The sequence below is a fragment of the Podarcis filfolensis genome, assembly GCF_964270895.1.
Source record: "Podarcis filfolensis genome assembly, chromosome: 11".
Classification (NCBI taxonomy): domain Eukaryota; kingdom Metazoa; phylum Chordata; class Lepidosauria; order Squamata; family Lacertidae; genus Podarcis; species Podarcis filfolensis.
This window is the reverse complement of record NC_139613.1, coordinates 28,301,020-28,321,525: the sequence shown is the minus strand read 5'-3', so window position 1 is coordinate 28,321,525 and position 20,506 is coordinate 28,301,020. Positions and strand designations below refer to the sequence as shown.

General features: G+C 40.0%; 1 protein-coding gene across 4 annotated transcripts in view; it reads left to right on the top strand.

Annotated features, from left to right (window-relative positions):
- IQGAP2 (IQ motif containing GTPase activating protein 2) overlaps positions 1-20,506 on the top strand; it is a 130,189-nt gene that overhangs the window by 72,863 nt on the left and 36,820 nt on the right. Inside the window, exons 3-15 of one of the 4 annotated variants that reach the window (XM_083577343.1) lie at positions 41-197; positions 1,206-1,283; positions 2,891-2,967; positions 9,983-10,050; positions 10,396-10,509; positions 13,107-13,285; positions 14,388-14,475; positions 14,959-15,122; positions 15,893-15,980; positions 18,107-18,270; positions 18,647-18,807; positions 19,095-19,219; positions 20,158-20,321. In XM_083577343.1, the coding sequence (XP_083433469.1) occupies positions 41-197; positions 1,206-1,283; positions 2,891-2,967; positions 9,983-10,050; positions 10,396-10,509; positions 13,107-13,285; positions 14,388-14,475; positions 14,959-15,122; positions 15,893-15,980; positions 18,107-18,270; positions 18,647-18,807; positions 19,095-19,219; positions 20,158-20,321 (1,627 nt within the window). Of the gene's footprint in view, positions 1-40; positions 198-1,205; positions 1,284-2,890; positions 2,968-5,055; positions 5,385-9,982; positions 10,051-10,395; positions 10,510-13,106; positions 13,286-14,387; positions 14,476-14,958; positions 15,123-15,892; positions 15,981-18,106; positions 18,271-18,646; positions 18,808-19,094; positions 19,220-20,157; positions 20,322-20,506 lie in introns of those variants that run through there. The other 3 variants (XM_083577344.1, XM_083577345.1, XM_083577346.1) reach the window with 3 other exon arrangements.

Genomic DNA, 20,506 nt, shown 5'->3' with positions numbered 1-20,506 from the left:
ACTGGTTAAAACTGGAATGTTTTATATTGCACATTTGCAGGTGGATGGAAGTCTGTCTTAATGAAGAGCTGCCACCAACTACTGAACTGGAAGAAGGATTAAGGAATGGTGTTTACCTTGCCAAATTGGCAAAGTTTTTTGCACCTAAGCTAGTTTCTGACAAGAAGATCTATGATGTGGAACAAGCACGTTATAAGGTAAAGGGCATACTTACGATATGCTTACTTCTTATACTAGTTCAGCAGTTGCTTTGTCTGTCACGGTTTCCTCAGAATTATAGTACAGTGGTACCTCTGGTTAAGAACTTAATTCATTCTGGAGGTCTGTTCTTAACCTGAAACTGTTCTTAACCTGAAGCAGCACTTTAGCTAATGGGGCCTCCCGCTGCCGCCACACCGCCGTGGCATGATTTCTGTTCTCATCCTGAAGTAAAGTTCTTAACCCGAGATACTACTTCTGGGTTAGCGGAGTCTATAACCTGAAGCGTTTGTAACCCGAGGTACCACTGTATAACAGCATGACCCCTCAGAACAGCATCAGATCTGAGGGGACCCTAAGGAAGGTTCCCTCCACCAACACTCTGGTTCCTCCTCCCACCCCCGATGTAGAGGGGGTGAGCTTACCACGTGGAGGGGGTGAGCAGCTGCCATCTTCATTTCCCCAGAATGCCTGTGGGCCCTGATTTTCCCCAGGCTTTCTGCAGAAATAGTGGCAGAAGTACCAGGCAAGGCTGCAGCAACTTTTCTTCACTACACTGACCTGAGCACCACCACTGACCCTAAATTGATCTAGGCAAATCTATGTGTTGAAAAAACAACCCAGCATTCTGAACTATTAAATATATTTGTAGAATGTTAGCCTTTTACCTTGTGTACAAATATTGAAAAAGAGAAAAATAGGGGCATGCCAGCCAGAAATAAGCTTTCCATTCTATACTGCTCTTTCAACAAATAATACCGAGTCAGAAATTCTGTTTTCTCAAACAATTTTGAACAATGCTCTTGACTTCGTGTTCAACAGCATTACTCTAGAGTAAGTAGATTAAATATTTGTAGCTCACGCTGTCCTATAACAACTGTCTATAGATTGTCTTTTCACAGATTTTGACAGTGTTTCAAATTTCATGTGCAGGGAAGACTTGGACTAGATGTCATGTAATAGAAATAACAGATTAATCCTTTCTCTTCTCTTTCTCTTCTCATTAGAAATCAGGTCTTCATTTCCGACACACAGATAATACTGTGCAATGGTTAAGGGCAATGGAGTCCATCGGCCTGCCTAAAGTAAGCATTTGAACCTTGACTGTATGTTATGCCCAAATTTTAAGGTGTTTGCTAAAATAAAGACATATTCCAGGAGCATATCAATTAAAGTAGAGTGAAACTAAAGTTGGCACTTTGGGAATTATTAACTTGTAGAAAAACTGGGGGGGGGACATCTAAGTGAAGGAGGTGGAATTCTTGTGCTCCCCCTCTTTTGCCAAGGCAGCTGGTATCATGCAGAACATGAACAGGCTCGCTTACATTCCAGCTGGCTTCAGTAGGTGCTGTTGGGTCAAACAGCTCATATGAGCTTAGGAGACCTGGCATTAGGGATGGGAACAATGGATAAAGCCAGAGTCTCTAAAGAGGGAATTAACAGCACTTCACAGTTCAAGTTTATCAACACAAGCTTAGCAAGCAAGCTCTGAGGACTTGTGATTTCATAATTTGTGTTTATAGCACATCTACAAAGATTCTCCACTTCCTTTCAAATCCATTGTCTCCCCCCCCCCCACTTTTTTGGGACTCTGTAAAGTATTTTTTCAGATCTCAGAGGCTCCTGACTTAGGCAACTGAATGTACAGTACTGTCAACAGCTCGCATTATTGCTTCATATCTCTGCCCCACCCCTGTGTGGCCCACGCAGGATACTTTGTTTGATGCCTTAAGAAACATACTGATATAAGGTGTGCTTTTTCTTCTGATGTTTCTGCAAGGTTTTGGAACAGCAGTAGTGCTCATTTAGCCTTGCATCTGGGGGCAAATTGAGAGCCTGTGATGAAATGAATGTTACACAAGTCTTACACAAGCCTTAGAATATCAGAACTGGTAGGTCATATAGCAAAGCACCCAGTGTGATGCATGAATAGCTAACAGGTGCTTTTCATTCAGGCTGCTTTTTCATAATTTCAAATAAATAATCCTTAAGGAGCCTGACCCATTTCTGCACTACTTATTTTTGAATTTTTATTATTGATGCTGACCTGGACCTTAGTAGATTCAGGCTTGTCAGAGCTAGAGTTAGATGGAAGAACCAGAGTCAATGAAGTCAACTCTTTATTCAAGGCAATACAAGTCAGAAACAATTCCCAGTAGGTCTTGCCCCTATAGAGCAGTTGCGAGGACTGAAGATCCCTGCCATCCACGCCTTCTAAGGCTCCTTTTCTGGATGTTTCCCAAGCAGTCTCAAACTGTGTCTGCCCATCTCTGTTCTGCTGTCTTCGTTTACCCTGTGCGTTCTTAGAGACCAGGGGAAGGGGAACTTGTCACAGCAGGAGAAGGAGGTTCACTGGATTCTTCAGCAGCTTCTTGACCTCCCTGCTCTGCTTCAGCCTCAGAGTCTGAACAGCTCCCTGTCACAGGTTCCTCCTGCTCACTAAACCCTGTTGTCCCTTCAGTATTCAGCACCTCCTCCCAATCTTCCCCCTCTGACCTCTCCTCAGTGTCCTACCACCAATCCCTGGACTCCGAGTCTTCAGCTTCTGGGATTTCCTATGGGCGTTCCCCGGCTAGTGCTTCCCACTATTCCTCATCATTCATCTGTGTCAGGGACTGGCTGGATGTAAAATATGTTGTTATTGAAATAACTCTTAATGTTTTGGGGTGGGTGGGTCTTTTTTTCTCTTTAGATCTTCTATCCAGAAACCACAGATGTCTATGATAGGAAGAACATACCTCGAATGATATATTGCATCCATGCACTAAGGTAAGCCAGATTTATGCTAACAATTTGTCTTAAGTTCTACATTTTTAAAATGCTTGCTATCTTTTTAGAAGTTTGCAGTGAAACCTTACTGGGTTTACAATGTTGAGAGTTTTACAGGTTTTGAAGGCAACATAGACATGGAAAAGTGATGGCATATTCCATAAGAGAATTAAAACTTGTAAGAATCTCTGAAATGTATGTACACAACCTTCTGTGAATACACTTTCATTAAAGAATGTGTGAAAAACAGTTTTGAATTAGAAAAAATAGAAATAGCATTTGAAAAGATAAAAGGATTACCACTCTGAGCTATGTCTAACCTTTTTCTATTAAAAAAACCAAATAAGAGAGACTCTTCACCTTGGACACTGTTTGCAGTCTTTTCTACTTATACTTCATTGTCCTGTTTTAATGTTTACTGTCATTTCAATATGGCTCTAAAGTCCACATACAACTAGTTACCTTAGACATTCAGGATACAGAAGCAGAAAAATGCCTCATTCCTGTTTCTATAGAAGAGAGCTTTGCAAGTACCACGTGCAGTAGTTTTATTTAGGTTGGGGGACATGTTCACTGCAGCATTAATGTTTGAGTAACAAGCTCTGGGTGACAAACTTATTTAACTGTTCTACATCACATTGTGTTTTCTGAATGTGGAAATAGATTGGTAGGTCTGTTCTGCAAATGCATGCATCGTTCCTTTTCTTACCTGCGCACAACAGCATCCTGTGCAGATTTCCTTGTATGCACGGCAGAGCAATGGATCCTGTAATGCATCCGTGGGGAAACTCCTGCCCATAGGCCTAACTAGCTGCCCCCATTTGGCCTGCAAGGCTGTCTTGGCCAAGTCACTCCCACCTATCTCATAGGATGTCAAGTGTAGGAAAGGTAAAGACACAGCAGAGCTAAAAAGCTTTATACCTCTTCAAGTTCATCTGATTATCTGTGCTTCCAAAGCACTATGTCTTTGCCCATGTGGTTTGATTTCAAAGGCAAATTGGTCACCTGACATCACTGTCATGTCGGGTGACAGGTGAGGAGCCCCACTCACCTACCTGCCTATGGGGGGACAGAGGAGTTAAGATTCTGGCCTGCTAACCGGATCCACTTCTCCATCCCTGATCTGAGAGGCTGTATTGTCTTTAGGCATAATACCTAATCTGTGCGGTTAACATTCCGCAGAATAGGGTTGTTCAGTCAGGGTGTCTCAACAGAAAATCACTTTGCTGCTTTTCTAAGGCTATTAATGGCTATGAGCCATGACGGCTATGGTCTGTCTCCATGGTCAGAGGCAGTAATGCTTCTGAATACCAGTTGCTGGAAACTGCAAGAGGGACGAGTGTACTCTTGTCCTGCTTTCAGCTTTCCCACAGACTTCTGGGAGGGCACTGTGAGAACAGAATGCTTGACTGGATGGGCCCTTGGCCTGATCCTTCAGTGCTCTTATGTTCGTGTGTTAGGAAGTATCTCTGTGTGATAATTATTTACAGGCCATAAATATTGGAAAGCAAGTGGTGTCCAGCCTTTAGAAACTCAAAAACCTAATTGTAACTTTTTCTAATTTTCTCCAGTAATGCCTCTAGCGTCCCATTCGCAAGCAGAATGTTAATCTTCATATTTTCACTCTTGGCTCGCTATTATGGAAGCCTCCCCATTTTTTTTTTACAATTTCAGAATTATAAAGGTGGCTTGGGGGTACATTATTTTAATGGCCTGATTTAAAAGAGAAAAGTAAATAGTGAACCTATTTTCCTGAAAAGCACTGGAAATTCAATTTTAGATGAACTCTAAATGTTTTCTAGTTTTTGTTCATTGTCTTGCTTACTCATATAAGCCATGGTGCTCCACACAATAAACAAATAAGAAGCATTTTTAAATGTTTCTTAAATGAAGGACCTTTTTACAGTGCCAAACAAGTATTATATATATATACAAGCTGTGAGGGTGATACTATTCTAAAGTGATGTTGTTAGTGTGTTTAGATTCGAGTTTGAAACTGTTTCCTGAAGTGGTCACACATGGGACTCTTAATGTTAAGTAGCTTACGAAGGAATGGTTTGCTGAGTTCCATTCCAATGATGTCACAATTGTTCAGATGTTCTGCTGAATACTGAACAGAGCAAAGCTTTCAGATGTTTATATCTGCTGGAGTACTGAAGATGGCTTAATCAATGGTTTGACTGCCATAATAAACATCTGCACAGAGCCTTTCACATTCAGCAGTGCATATCCCATATATTATATATATATTAACTCTGTTGTGCAGTATTATGGCCTTTCGGGTTTTTACCTCGCCTAATTAGCTGTGCCTTGTTTAGGATGCAATCTGAGCCATCAAGTGCAGCAGAAAATGTGATTTAGCTTTATGATACTACTTGAAAGAAAGAAGTTTAAATCTCAAAGGCACCCAGTCCCAGGTACATGTGCTTAGGTTCAGTTTGTTTAACGTGCAGTTTATGCAGTTGTGTAGGTAGCTGAATGTCAGTTGAATGAATGGACTTTCTCCTCAGGAAGATGATTGCATTTTGAAATCATGTGAAAACTCTTCAGTGTTGTCTGTTGTTGCTTGTTGCACATGTGAGGCGCCATTTGCTGTTACACTTACAAGGAGATGAATACGCAAGGCCCCAGTTTCTTCCAGATCTGGTTTCCTTGCCAACAGCAGAAATACTGGGCAATATCTTAATGCTATTCAAGCAGACTTCCACTTGTACAACAGGACTTCTCACTGCAGTTGTCTGCATTCCCCTCCCCCAACCTCTGGAGCAGATGGGGAGGGTATATGGTGAACTGCAGGCCCATTCCACTTGTGAGAAGTCCATCCCACTCACAGACACGCAGCACTGGATATTCCCCATTGTATTATTGCTAATAATAATAATAATAATAATAATAATAATAATAAAAAACTTTTGTTTATATCCCGCCCTCCCCGGCTGAAGTCGGGCTCAGGGCGGCTAACATCAGATATGTAAACATTAGTATAAAATCAAACAATAATTAGATTACCTCCTAAAGACAGGTCAAAATCAAATTAAAGTCTAATTAGATGGCTTTCCGCAGGGTTAGAACAGTAGCTCATCGCTTCATATGTGAATTCCTGTAGCATTATGCTACTGTCCCACAGTGAATAAGAGAGCGACTTGCATTCAGATTTGAACATCTGATGCTACTATTTAATTATAATGTCATATAATGTGGAACTTAACAGGAAGCTCCTATCTTGACTGCCATAATGCTCTGGTCTCAGAGTCTGATTTGGGGCTTTAAAATTTCAGCGGCATTTTGTGCGACGCCAAGATTTGTCCCTCCACCTCTCACCTTCCGTTGTCTGGCGTTGTTGCAGTGGCCCCTGTGGCTCCCTCTCAGCTCAGTAACCAGTCCAGGCGAACTGGTTGCACTTCTCTAAATCTGCCTCTTGCTGGTCAATGAAAATCTTTAGAAGAAGATGTCATATTTAACTTTTCTGGCTTCTGTTGATAGCTTGTTTGTCTGTGGATTTTAAGTACTTCTTCTTCTTCGTCATATATAATGTAGAACACCTTTCATAATCAGAATTGAGTTGTTTGCTGAAAGCATACCGTATTTACTAGAATCTAATATGCACCTTTTTTGCCAAATTATGCTGCAAAAAAATGGATGCGCATTACATTCGATGGCACATTAGACTCAAGTAAATACGATATTTTAGTCTTCCTTTCACATGTATACCCTGTGCACTGTACACTGAAATATATTTTCCCTTAAAATCCAAATGCCTTCTAATAGTTCTTTGTTCCATGTTCTTGGCTTGTAATTAGATTTAATTTAATTCTTATTTCTATGGCTTCACAGTTAATATTTGTTTTTTAAGCAGTTTGATTTTGCCCATACCAAGTTTGGGTGTGTTCTTAAAATTCTCAGCTCAGGTACAGGTGTTTTAAAATGTTTGTTAGCACAACATCAAATACAGCAATCCATGTTAATAACGCCTCATATTATACACTGAGGAAAGGAGCATGTTAAATAAAGTTTCTTGGTTTAGTCATTATAACCTCAAAGCATTTGTAGTAATATTAAGATGAACATGTCCCTTGTAAACTTAAAAACAAAATTCTATTGCCATCTAGTGGTAAATAGTATTCTCACAAATGATCTCTGGGCAGTGGGGAATATGCCACTCCAGGGAAACTGTAGTTGTCATATCAAGGTATCATTGGTGTATTAGTGACTAGTTGTGTCAATGAAACATTGCATTAGTGCCAACTTGAAAACAGTTTGTAGGCTTCTTCTTAATCCCAGGAAGTTTAAATGGAGTTGTTACAGAAATCTTGGAACAGCATCTAATAAAGGGAAATAGTTACTGAAGGCTTAATGCTGCTTTTTAAAAAATCTAAACCAAGTAGGGTAAGATGGGGATTTGTCGTCAGAAGAAGGCAGTGAAACTTAGGAAACTTGCCTATACCACTAGCTGCTAATTCTTTAGGTCTGATATCAGTTCTGGGAACTCTCACCCTTGGAAAAAAACTTTATTATTATAACATATTTTCAAGCCATTTGTTAAAATGTCAACTTTTACAAACTTCTAGCATTTCCCCTGTTGCCTTTCTGACGTCTAGCACCTAAAGTCTAAATCAAGTTCAGTGTGTGAGACTGTTTTAGCTCACAGTCTTTTAATTCTTGCCTTTTCTTTGCTGAATCATGCTAGCCCAAGTTTTGAAACATTAAGTTTCCCCAAGTGGGATCTCACCATTCTTTTTAGATCTAAAAAGTGCCCAGACCACTGATTATGCTGTCTAAATAGGTTTGAGCTGCTTTGACTATGACTTCTAATAACAACTTTGATTAGTCCCTTGTGTAATCTTAATAAATTCCCCAAATCCTTAACAGTTGTTAATTTCACATGGCAGGAAGACATGAATAAAGATGTGAATTTGTTCAGCTGTTGTCCAGATGGTTTCACTATACACATTTTGGAATGGTATTAATACAGACATTTCAAACAACTCTGAAACAAAATTAGGGGTTCTAGGATTGTCTTTGTGTATTTTTTTTTTACTTCCTTTCAGATACTTAAGAACATTTGAGTATTTAATGAAAAGTAAGTTGATTTTAAAGGTGGAAATATTTAAGGACCCTTTCTTATTTAAAAAACAAAACATATATTTAAGTTTTGGGGGGAAACCAAAATGTGTTTCTTTGATTACTAACCTAGTGTTTTTGTTATGTACTGAGTTGAATAGGATCCAAACTGCAGCAGTCTGATTGGTCCTAGAACAATAGGATCCAAAAGGCAGCAGTCTGATTGGTCCTAGAACAATAGGATTCAGAATGCAGCAGTCTGATTGGTCCTAGAACAATGCAGCAGTATGATTGGTTGGCAGGAACCACCCAATCATGCTCCAGATAGAAGTGAATCCACAACCTGATTGGCTTACAGTAGAATTCTGGAATTCTGGAATTCACCAAACTGGGAGGGGTGGCTAACACCCCAGAGGACAGGATCACACTTCAAAACGACCTTGACAGATTAGAGAACTGGGCCAAAACAAACAAGATGAATTTTAACAGGGAGAAATGTAAAGTATTGCACTTGGGCAAAAAAAATGAGAGGCACAAATACAAGATGGGTGACACCTGGCTTGAGAGCAGTACATGTGAAAAGGATCTAGGAGTCTTGGTTGACCACAAACTTGACATGAGCCAACAGTGTGACGCGGCAGCTAAAAAAGCCAATGCAATTCTGGGCTGCATCAATAGGAGTATAGCATCTAGATCAAGGGAAGTAATAGTGCCACTGTATTCTGCTCTGGTCAGACCTCACCTGGAGTACTGTGTCCAGTTCTGGGCACCACAGTTCAAGAAGGACACTGACAAACTGGAACGTGTCCAGAGGAGGGCAACCAAAATGGTCAAAGGCCTGGAAACGATGCCTTATGAGGAACGGCTAAGGGAGCTGGGCATGTTTAGCCTGGAGAAGAGGAGGTTAAGGGGTGATATGATAGCCATGTTCAAATATATAAAAGGATGTCACATAGAGGAGGGAGAAAGGTTGTTTTCTGCTGCTCCAGAGAAGCGGACACGGAGCAATGGATCCAAACTACAAGAAAGAAGATTCCACCTAAACATTAGGAAGAACTTCCTGACAGTAAGAGCTGTTCGACAGTGGAATTTGCTGCCAAGGAGTGTGGTGGAGTCTCCTTCTTTGGAGGTCTTTAAGCAGAGGCTTGACAACCATATGTCAGGAGTGCTCTGATGGTGTTTCCTGCTTGGCAGGGGGTTGGACTCGATGGCCCTTGTGGTCTCTTCCAACTCTATGATTCTATGATTCTATGATTCTAGCCAATCATGTGCAGCCCATTGTGTAAATAACGTATATAAAGCAGATACTTTGAGGGGACTTTGATTCATTCCTCCTCACCACTATGAGCTGAATAAAGAGCATGAAATCACTTTGCGACTCTGAGTATATTTCAGTTTTATTCAGTATTTGCTTGATGATGGGAATCCCAAAGTTGGCAAAAGTGTTACTTAAAATACTGTTTTCAGAGGAAAACAGGTTACATTTATTACAATGGAGAATACCGTAGTCATGTCTGTCGTAACAGAAGCAACAGAGAGTCCTGTGGCATGAACTTTTTGTAGGCTGAATGTACTTCATCAGATCCTAATAGGAATAATAATGCTCATAATAAAATTGAACCGCTTTGAGTTCTTTTCTTACAACCAATCAGTATATAAATTTTATGAAATAAATTAGGGTCGCCATATTTCAAGAAGTAAAAATCCAGAGCTTTGTTGTTGAGTTTTTTTGGGGGGAAATCAACCTCAAAGTTGTGATACTCAAACACACACTTTCTGGTTCTGTTGTCAAAAACCTGGACATTTTGCCGATTTTTTTCAAAATTCTGTCCCGGATGCTAATTTAGGCGTTTGAATCCCGGACATGTCCAGGAAATTCCAGACATGTGTCAACCCTAAATAAATAAAAAAAAGTCTTGTGATATAACACATAATTTTCCTTTTTCTTTTGCAGCCTTTACCTGTTTAAACTAGGAGTTGCTCCGCAGATCCAAGATTTACTGGGGAAAGTAGACTTTACAGGTACTTTAATCTTTGAAAATATTTTATTGTATTCAAACCCCATGCTCTACTCCCCCAGCATTCTCCATGTTTTTATGCTGAAGTGGGTGTAGAGTAGCTATGTGAAAAATGTGCTTCTACTTTATTAAAAGATGCTGGTTAACAAAATCCTTGTATTTATTTTCTCCCAGCCTGTGATTTTTCTCAGGCGGGAGGAAAAGGCTATGCAGAATTGGAAGCATAATGATGTTAAAAGCCACAGCCCCCACCCTACCCCAAGCATTATTATTGTGTATGTTTTATCATCTAAGAAAGCCTAATTAGGTTTGTTGATGCCTTCTCCCATTTTTCTCCCTTCGTAATTAGAGGAAGAAATCAATAACATGCGGAAGGAATTGGAGAAATATGGTATACAGATGCCGTCATTTAGTAAAATTGGAGGCATCCTGGCCAGTGAGCTTTCGGTGGATGAAGCTGCGTGTAAGTGAGCCCTAATCAAAGCGTTATGTAAGAACATGCTGACATATAATCTCAGATATGGTAACATGTTTTAAAGTTGCTTTAACTTCAGATATCATTTGGAAACTAATTAGTAAAGAAATCTTTTTTAAAAAAAATCTATGGTGTAAGGTATTTTAAAATCAATTCCTCTGCCTTGAACTTTAAAGAAAAAAAATACAGTATTGAGTACACAGACATCTTTTCATGTAGTGAAGGCGTTGTCTAGTTTGTTCCTGTTGTTAGCAGGGGATGGAAAGGTTTTTAACCTTGACCTTCTCTGTCCTGATCCAAATCAAGGTGGGGTGGTGAATGGTTCTCCCCCTACACAAATTAAGGCTCTCTGATTTGGATCAAGAGAATTGCAGGAGGTAAGGGGTTAAAAGGGAGAGAGAGAGAGAGAGAGAGAGAGAGAGAGAGAGAGAGAGAGAGAGAGGTTAGGAGCATAATCCAGTTCATTGGGCCCCACACTGTCGGTTTGTGATCAAAAACAAACAAACTATCCATGTAAGAGTTTAGATACATAGCAAATACATATGTCCCCTTCTGCAGGTCCAAGGGCCAGCTAAAAACCCTTCTAGGAGTCAATATTTGTAAACACGAGGCATTTATGGACAGCTCGTCTGAATTGGTGATTGGCCTGCTACAGCTTCAAATGGCCAACTTGACTTCATAATGCTGAAAATAACTTTTATGCCCTCTAAAATAAGTTAGCACTACGTTTTTATTTTACAAGTTTGTTGTCCTTGTATTTTATTTTTAAAATCTATGATAGTCTCTAAGTGTGGGGTGGGGAACCAGTAGCCCACTAGATGTTGGACGTACCTTCCATCAGCCCAAGCCAGCATGGCCCAGTGACCAAAGGTCATGGCAGTTGTAGGTCAACTTCATCTGAAGGGCTACAAGTTCCCATCCCTGCACTAGACAGACATGTATGAATCTGTTCTGGTGTTGGATTGGTGTGTATTTCCACTAACATAATCTTCAGCTCCAGTCAGGTGGCTAACTGTGGCTACAGATGTTGCTGGGATACAGCTCTCATCATCCCTGACCAGTTGCCTATGCTGCCTAAACCTTATGGAAGCTGAAAAACAACATCTGGAGAACTGTGCCTTTGCTTTGACTATTTAGTAGATTCTTGTACACTGAGACAGCAGTCCTATATATAATTAGATATACTTCGGAGTAGATAAGTGTAGGATTGTATTTTGGCCAGAATCCAAAGTAGACTTAAGCTATGTGTACATGTTATCATTCAGTGTGGTGTTTGAAGCTGTGTGCAGATGACGTTAGTCATAACCCATATCTGTCCTGGAGTATCTTGAGAAATACTGCTGTTTTATTTGTTTTCCCTCAAACCAGCTTCCAGCTGTTTTGAAAACTTCACATTTAAAGTGGGGTGTGTACATTGCGACAGCCTTTGTGTGTGCATTTGCAGATGACAGCTTCATGAATGGGAGTTGGGGAGGCGGTTTCAGGTTTGGGGAAACCAAGCAGGTAGTGTGCAGGGGTGAAAAGATCCCCCTGCACTCTTTCTAGTGTGAGCAGCAACATGCAGATGCAAGTTCACAACTTCACTCTGTTTTAAGCCACTAATGTGTACCTAGCCTTAGTTGAAGGTATGCTAAATTGAAATTAAGGATGTTGCCAATAAAAGAGCACTGGTTTTTACAGTGCTTTACTTTCTGCTCAGTGGCTCTCTTCTAGAAAGCTATACCATGTATATTTGTAATTGTATGTAGGTGTGTAAAAAAGTGATAATGACAATGCTTTTAAAAAAACATTTAATAATGATTCATTCTAATTGCCTGGGGTCACCAATGTGACTCCCTTGGAGCTACATAGAGCTACAGTGCTCTATGGCTCCATGCCCCTAATAATATTTGTTTGTTTGTTTGTAAGTGAGGTTATTTGGCAGAAGCTATCTGGTTTGCAGGACGCGGGTGGCGCTGGGACACAGGTGGCGCTGTGGGTAAAACCTCAGTGCCTAGGTCTTGCTGATCGTATGGTCGGCGGTTCGAATCCCCACGGCGGGGTGAGCTCCCGTCATTCGGTCCCAGCTCCTGCCCACCTAGCAGTTCGAAAGCACTCTTAAGTGCAAGTAGATAAATAGGGACCGCTTTATAGCGGGAAGGTAAACGGCGTTTCCGTGTGCTGCGCTGGTGCTGGCTCGCCAGATGCAGCTTTGTCACGCTGGCCACGTGACCCAGAAGTGTCTCCGGACAGCGCTGGCTCCCGGCCTCTTAAGCGAGATGAGCACGCAACCCTAGAGTCGGACACGACTGGCCCGTACGGGCAGGGGTACCTTTACCTTTACCTTTATCTGGTTTGCTAGCTCTTTTGGAGGGTGGGTGGGTGTTGTACCTATAGGTGTTTTGCCTGCAAGGGGTCTTCTTAGTATCACCAGTTTTCCTCTGATGAAATGGATATTTTGTGATGCCATGTCAATTGCTTAGATTTCCAGATGTGCCCTTGGCTTAAAAGCATTGGGGATTCCTGAAGATTAGGCAAACTCAGATTTAATTTTAATTCTGGCAATCATTTCCTATTTTTAAATGCTGGACTCTTATTCTTTTCAGTGCATGCTGCAGTAATTGCAATTAATGAAGCTATTGAGAAAGGAGTAGCAGATCAAACTATCAAAACACTGAAAAATCCCAATGCTATGTTAGTTAACGTGGACGATAATCTTGCCCATGCGTATCAGAAGGAACTATCAGAAGCTAAAAAGAGAAAAGAAGAGAATGCAAGACTGAAGGTACTCTAATGGAATATTCTAATACTCTTTTCAAACTGGATATGAATTCAATTTCAGTTAGTTTTATTTACATAAAATAGCATGGTGCATGATTAAGCACCAATACTCCATAAATCAAACCAAATAGCACACAATGGCAGATACCTTGAAGTTACTCATGGCCATGTAATAATGAGTTGTGTATGTTCCATCTGCTCATGACAATCTAGGAAATACAATATTTATTTGGACCCTCTGTGATTGACAGAACATCATTTCAGAATATTTGTCAAAATGTTCTGGTTCTAAAAACCAATATATAAGCCACTTAGAATGCAGCGTTTTATTATACTTGTTTCAATGGAATGTGAGTTACTACAGAACAGTTAAAGTACCCTTATGCATTTATATGACAGTACTAAAACTCCAGGCTTGTAAAACCTTGCAGTGACAAATTGGCTTGTTACTAGCAAAGCATTTGTTCATGCAGTGCTCCTCTTCAATTCATGTCATCTTGTGACAATAATGCCATTGAAATTCCTAACAAATGAAGGTTAATAAACATTGAGAATGCAAGAGGGGGAATGGTTGAGTGACCTTTTGAGGTCATATCCAGGTCATTAGGAAGTAATTAGACATGGATGACTTTGGAATAGAATTCCTGGTTCTGGCAAGGGAGCTGGACTGTGACTCATGTTTCTCCCTCTCCTTCAGTTTATTTAAGCATCTAGAGCCTGGAATTAAAAAAAGAAACAGTTGTGCCAAGTTTGGGGTGATGCATTCTTCCTCCTTAGGTCTTTGTTCAACCCACATACAATTCCTACTCGCATTCTGAGTGACTACTGTTTATAAACAATTGGTGGGTAAGCATACTACAGCTTGTAAATTGTTAGAAAGTAAAGGCATACAGCACTCATTTTTCTCATGTTGGTGATATTGCTATATTTTAAAGAGGGATTTCTAATTTAGCTGCTTTTGCACAGTTTCATTTTGCATCAATAATGGCCCTTACAAGTCCCCCAACCCACACTGTGAAATTTCTGTGTGTTTACACAAACACCACCCACCTTGAAATCAGGAGTGGACGTTGGCCTTTGTTCAGTAACGGTATTGTTGCTTTCAGAATGGCTCAATTTTGGAGGAAGAAAGAGATGTGTATGAAGAGTTGCTAACACAAGCTGAGATACAGGGAAACATCAATAAGGTCAACAGTGAGTAATCTTCCCAGAGTCCCAAAAATTTAAGAGTTGTGTATTTGGCTTTAATTCCAGTGGGAAATATCAGAATATTTAATTTTATTTCACAGTTCCTTTCATTTTTAAATCTTACATATATTAGTGCATCTGCAGTAATGTGCAATTCTCTGGAACGCGGCTTGCTATTGTATTACAAACTTGAGTGAGGATACACTTCCTTGGCCTTTGCATTCTTAATAACAGCAGACTTGATAATTGATGCATAACTACTTTTATCTGCTTTTCTCTCTCTTCTGCTAGCTGCAAAATACTGTAAATTTTGACCCCCTCTTACAAGCTGCATTTTAGCCCCGGGTCCTTAGAATTAAGAAAGTTTTAGTTCTGAAGCGTCCGTCACACTTTGATGTGTGTTTCATTGGGAAATGGTGTGAGAGAGGGCTTTGAGAATGAAACTCGTTCAAAATATTCTGCTGTCTGTAAGCATTGTTTTCCTTTCAGTTCACGTGGCTTTAACCCAAGTGAACAAGGCTATTGACAGGCAAGATGAAGGGGCACTGATGGCAGGCTTGACGAACTCTGCACTGAGCCTGCTTGAAGTTCTGCCACAAAATTCCTCATGGTATCTAGCACAGTTAATTGACTCTAAAGAGCAGAGGATGCAGGTAACTGAATGTAACACCTAAGTGTGACACCTGAGTTTGCCTTAACCTCTTTAATTTTAAAATACGGCCTCGGTATACCTGAAGGAGCGTCTCCACCCCCATCGTTCTGCCCGGACGCTGAGGTCCAGCGCCGAGGGCCTTCTGGCAGTTCCCTCATTGTGAGAAGCTAAGTTACAGGGAACCAGGCAGAGGGCCTTCTCGGTAGTGGCGCCTGCCCTTCTGGAACGCCCTCCCACCAGATGTCAAAGAGAAAAATAACTACCAAACTTTTAGAAGACATCTAAAGGCAGCCCTGTTTAGGGAAGCTTTTAATGTTTAATAGGTTATTGTATTTTAGTGTTTTGTTGGAAGCCGCCCAGAGTGGCTGGGGAAACCCAGCCAGATGGGCAGGGTATAAATAATAAATTATTATTATTATACGATTTCAACATTACCTGTGGCTCTCTTATGAATAGCAGAGAGAAGCTTTCAAATACACACACACTCACACAAACACACAATGGCAACGCACCATGTGCTTTTTCATCTATAACAGAAAAAAAAATTCAATCTTAATTTGAAAAAACAACAAGTCTTTGGAAGCCCACAGAGCTGACTTTTCTAATAAATACTTGTGAACTGTTGCTTAATGAAAGCACTTGGAGGAGATAAAACTTCCCATTCCATAGAAAACTAACACACCAGTTCAAAATGAGTCATTGTACAGATTACTCATTTTTCTTTTGATTTAGAAATATATAATGAAAATCTTTTTCTCCCTAATACGTTAGATAGCGGGGGTTCCAATTATGTTCGACAAAAGTGAGATACAGAACGAAGTTAGTGTTGCCAATGAGGAAGCAGACTTTCGTAAATTTAGTGAGTAAATTGTTCTTAATTTTCTCTTGTATCTTCATCACATGGTTAACCTTAAGGCTGGACAACTATGGCAATTACTAGAATCATGGTTTCTTCAAGGTTTATTTTGTCACTTTTTTGGAGGTGTCAGCATTACAGAGTCATTAATATTCTCTTCTAAGATGGCATTCTTACTCTTGTCACAGTTATTCAGTCAATGTATTAAGTACACTGTCTGGTCTTTCGAATGGAGTTTGCTTATGCCTGGCTCACATATTTTGTGTGCACGAACAAGAATTTTAAAACCTCACACATTCACAATTGGTTCTTAAGTTAAGGGGGTTCTAAATTTGCAGGTGCATTTCTATCTGTTGCTTTTCTTGTATTCCTGAAGTTTTAGCATTCTTCTTCATCTTTGGGAGTATTAAGCTTGAAATTCATTTTCATCTCATGCTTTCTGTGGCTTAAGTCTTCTTTTCGCTCTTTATCATTTCATTTTAATTCAACAGACTAATCGTCCTTTGCTTGCTATGCATTCACAGAAAATGGGACAGTGCATTTTTTATTTCAGTTGGGATATGTATAGGGATCTCTGTTTGGGGTTTCTTCCAACTTGGGCAATTTTTAAAAAGTGTATTGCTTCACTATGTGGAGTACTTGCATTCTTCATAAAGTGTTTATTCAAAAGTAAATTATTCTGTTAATTGAATACAGGGGTTAATTCCATATAATCTAGCTGGGCAGATGATGTCTTCTAGTGTCTTGTTGTCCATTTTGATAAGGGAGTAAACTCATAAAGTCTTGACTTCTGTCATCCACCAATGTTAACTATTGGACCTGGTCTGAGCCTTGTAAAATCAAAAAGCGATTGTGTAAGTGAGCAGAGTCTTTATACCACTTCAGGTTAGTTATCACTATACCCCCTTCTTTCTTGAGGTAGCCAATGCCTCTTGTTTGCATGAATACAGTTTAGTAGATTATTAACATGAAAGAGATGGGTATGCTTTGTATAAGTAAAACTCTGAATAAGTAAAGAAGGCACAGTAATATCACAGTAATACTTGTTATAGAAACTCTACCCAACTTTAAGAATGTTAGTTTTGACCAATTCTTGAGCTTAGTTGTTAAATCTTTTATCAAGGTAGTAAAGATCAATTATTCCAGTTTAGATACATTCTTGGGTATATTCACTTCAGGTATTTACAACAGGCATTACAGAGTTCCAGTCCAGTCATTTTGTGCCAGTGCAGCTGCAGGTTTGGCAAGGCATACATACACAACAGCTCAGATAACAGCGAACCCAGATATTCTTGCCCCAAATAATTCAAAACCTTTTACACAACCCTTGAAAAATGCCTGAGAAAATAAAAATGTTGTAACCTGGTGCTGAAAAGCATGTCCTGTTGGCATCAATTGTACCTTCTTGGGAAGATATTCAAGAGTTGGAACGCACCACTGAAAAGGCCCTGAAAAGTTATGCATATGTCATATACTTCATTACAGTATTAGACTTACTGCTGTCCATTAGACTTAAGGGCAGGTGCCCTGTTCTAGCCCATCCTTGTGTGCATGGGAAAGCCTGTAAACAGGTAGAACCTCAGCCTCTAAATTGCTTTCCATTTTCTTTCAACAACAGGCTTGTGTACATAGGTGCATCTGAACAGTTTTGTAGTATCAGGGATTTCTAGTCTGGCCTTAATACCTGGCAAAATCATAATAAGATTTTCTTTTCTTTCATTTGAAAGAAAGGTGGAAAGAAATATGTCTCGGTTCAGTGTGGGCACATCTCCCCTTGCTTTATAATCATATCTGCCCATTCACTCAAAGTGCTGTGCTTTTACCAGTCACTGTAATCTTTTTTAAATTAACACCCCCCCAAAAAAAAAGTAATTCAAACAAGGCATGTAAATTAAATATCAAGCATAAATTAAACATTTGCACTATTCTGAGCACACTTTCTTTGCAGGTTTTTTCTCCTCAGTAAGTTGACATTTCTACTCGTGGTCTGGAGTGAAGTTCCCCTTGAGTGGCAAAACTGGTCTGAGTTGCTTTCTTGGACAGTGGTATCACTAGGAATATAAGGTACACAGTATTAAACAAAGCAGATGTGTGGGGACTTCTGATGTCGTTTTTCCTCTTGCCCCTAGAACTTATAGCAGTTGACAGTATCAACGCTGCAATTCGTAACTGTGACCCCAGTAAGACAATTGCTGCTCTAATGAAACCCGAGGCTCAGTTGTGTGATGTTTACCCATCTGCTGCTAATGTCTATCAGACTGAACTCTTCAATCTTCAGCAACAGAATGCTGCGGTAAGACGGAATCAGTTGATTGCATACTTTAATATCTTAATAGGAAAAGGGAAGTAGAAGAGGGGGAAGAATGGAAGGAGAGAATGACAAAAGCAAAGAAGAAAAAGAGAGCAGTAGTGCATGGAATATGGCTGACAAAGCATTGGTTTTCCTTAGTGTCTTATTGATGTAGATCAGTAAAATTCTCCCATGACTTAATGTGACTGAGTTGCAATGAGGTCTTGTGCTAGTTAATAATCCTTCCCTCAACAGTTACTTAAGAGTAGACTTTTCTAACCGTTCAAAAATCTTAAAAAACTGAATTTAAGCTATAGTTCTTTTTTAACTGGTTGCTAGCTGCTTTATTTCTTTGCTGATCAGAATATATTCTTTTCAGAAATACTTGGCTCATGATGAACTTTCTATTGCTGTTGAAATGCTATCAGCGGTGGTGCTGCTAAACCAGGCTTTGGAAAGCAAGGATGTAGCGGCGGCAAAGACTCATCTCAGCAACCCATGTGTTGGCTTTAATAACCTGGAAGAAGAGAACTTGCAGCGGTAAAAGCTTCCATTCTAGACAGGGCTGCTTTCATATTACTGAATGCTTACTGGGTAGGAAATTACAAGAATGCTAGCTGATTGCAAACTGCTGCATGTATTTGTGAGGAGAGGTGCATGTTCTGTTTGCTTCCACCCACTGATAGGTGTGTAAAACTATGCATTCAGCTAGTCTTCTTTTAACTATAGTAAAGTGTATACAGTATATAGCATTAGGCCAGAACAACTCTTAAATGCATAAGATTTTAATTGTATATTGTGATAAGATTCTAATTCTCTTTCTACAGTTATGCTGATACCTTGATGTCTATTAAATTAGAAGCGTCATCTCAAGGACAAGAATATTTAAGCTGGAATGATATTCAGAATGCAATTGATATGGTTAATTCACAAATTCAAGAAGAAAATGACAGTAAGTGTTTTGTTGTTCCCTCTAGGTTTGGCCTACAAATTTAATCCAGTGCAGTTTAGTTGTTGTTGTTTAGTCGTTTAGTCGTGTCCGACTCTTTGTGACCCCATGGACCAGAGCACGCCAGGCACTTCTGTCTTCAGCAGTTTAGTAGTGGTTATCTATAAATCATCTCTTTCTTGAATGACATTCATTTATTCATTCATTCATTCCACCATTTCAAAACAATTATGGGTTGCTGAGAGATGCCTAACTTTCAGCATGGTTGATCAACAAAGAGTTGCCCACTAGAGATTTTTCGGTTTAAGGCTTTTGGAGTAACCCACATTGACCACTGAAATCAGAAACATCTATCTTCAGCCCTCCTCCCAAGCCTCTTTGGATAACTGCAGTTCAAGGAACAGACAGATTGCATGAGATTAGAGAGCAAGCATGTCTTCCATATACCCAAAAAGAAATCGTACCAGACTAGGAGCACTTCCAATGGGATTTAATGGGTCTCTTTCTCTTAATCAACAACAGCCTATACTATGCCTTTACAAAGGCCTTGAACATCTATGCTGACCAGTGGCTATATGAACTACAGTGATATCCACCGCTTCTGTGCAGCCTCAGTGTGCCTTGTCTGTTACCAAGGCCATTACCAAGGTGCAGAAGTCAGATGGTTAATAGAATGCTCTGTGAACGTATGGAGAAGCAGGGGGCTCTAACTGGCCTTCCTCAATGTAGGCTACCCACCTCTACTCCTATATTACTAATAAGTTGCATAGGAAAAGCTGCTTCAGCATGCTCAGCTAGTTGCCAGTTGCTTTATTCAACAGGTTGTTCTGAAACATAAGGGTTTTCAGGAAATCATGTTAAAAGCCAAATCCTTTTGTATGATCTTAGTTGTTGCAATTTTTTATGCACACTCTGTACACTTTTCATTTGTTCTTGTGTAGGGATTGTAGCAATTGGACACATCAATGAAGCCATTGATCAGGGAGATCCTACGAAAACAGTAGAAGCACTGCTACTCCCTACAGCAAAACTTCATGGTGTGAAAGAAGCAAATGGACAGCATTACCAGGACGTTCTGAAGAATGCAAAAACCCTCAAATGCCAGGTAGTTTTTACTCCAAAGTCTTTCATATTTTGCGAATGTCAAAGCTTCCTGTAATTTCTGGCAGAGAGAGCTCAAGGAGTACCCAAACTGTCAATGTGTTCATTCAGAGGGTGTGGAACCCTGTTCAAAATAAGGCACCAACTAATGACACCTCCATTTTGGATGGATTGAGCCTCAGTTTGTTG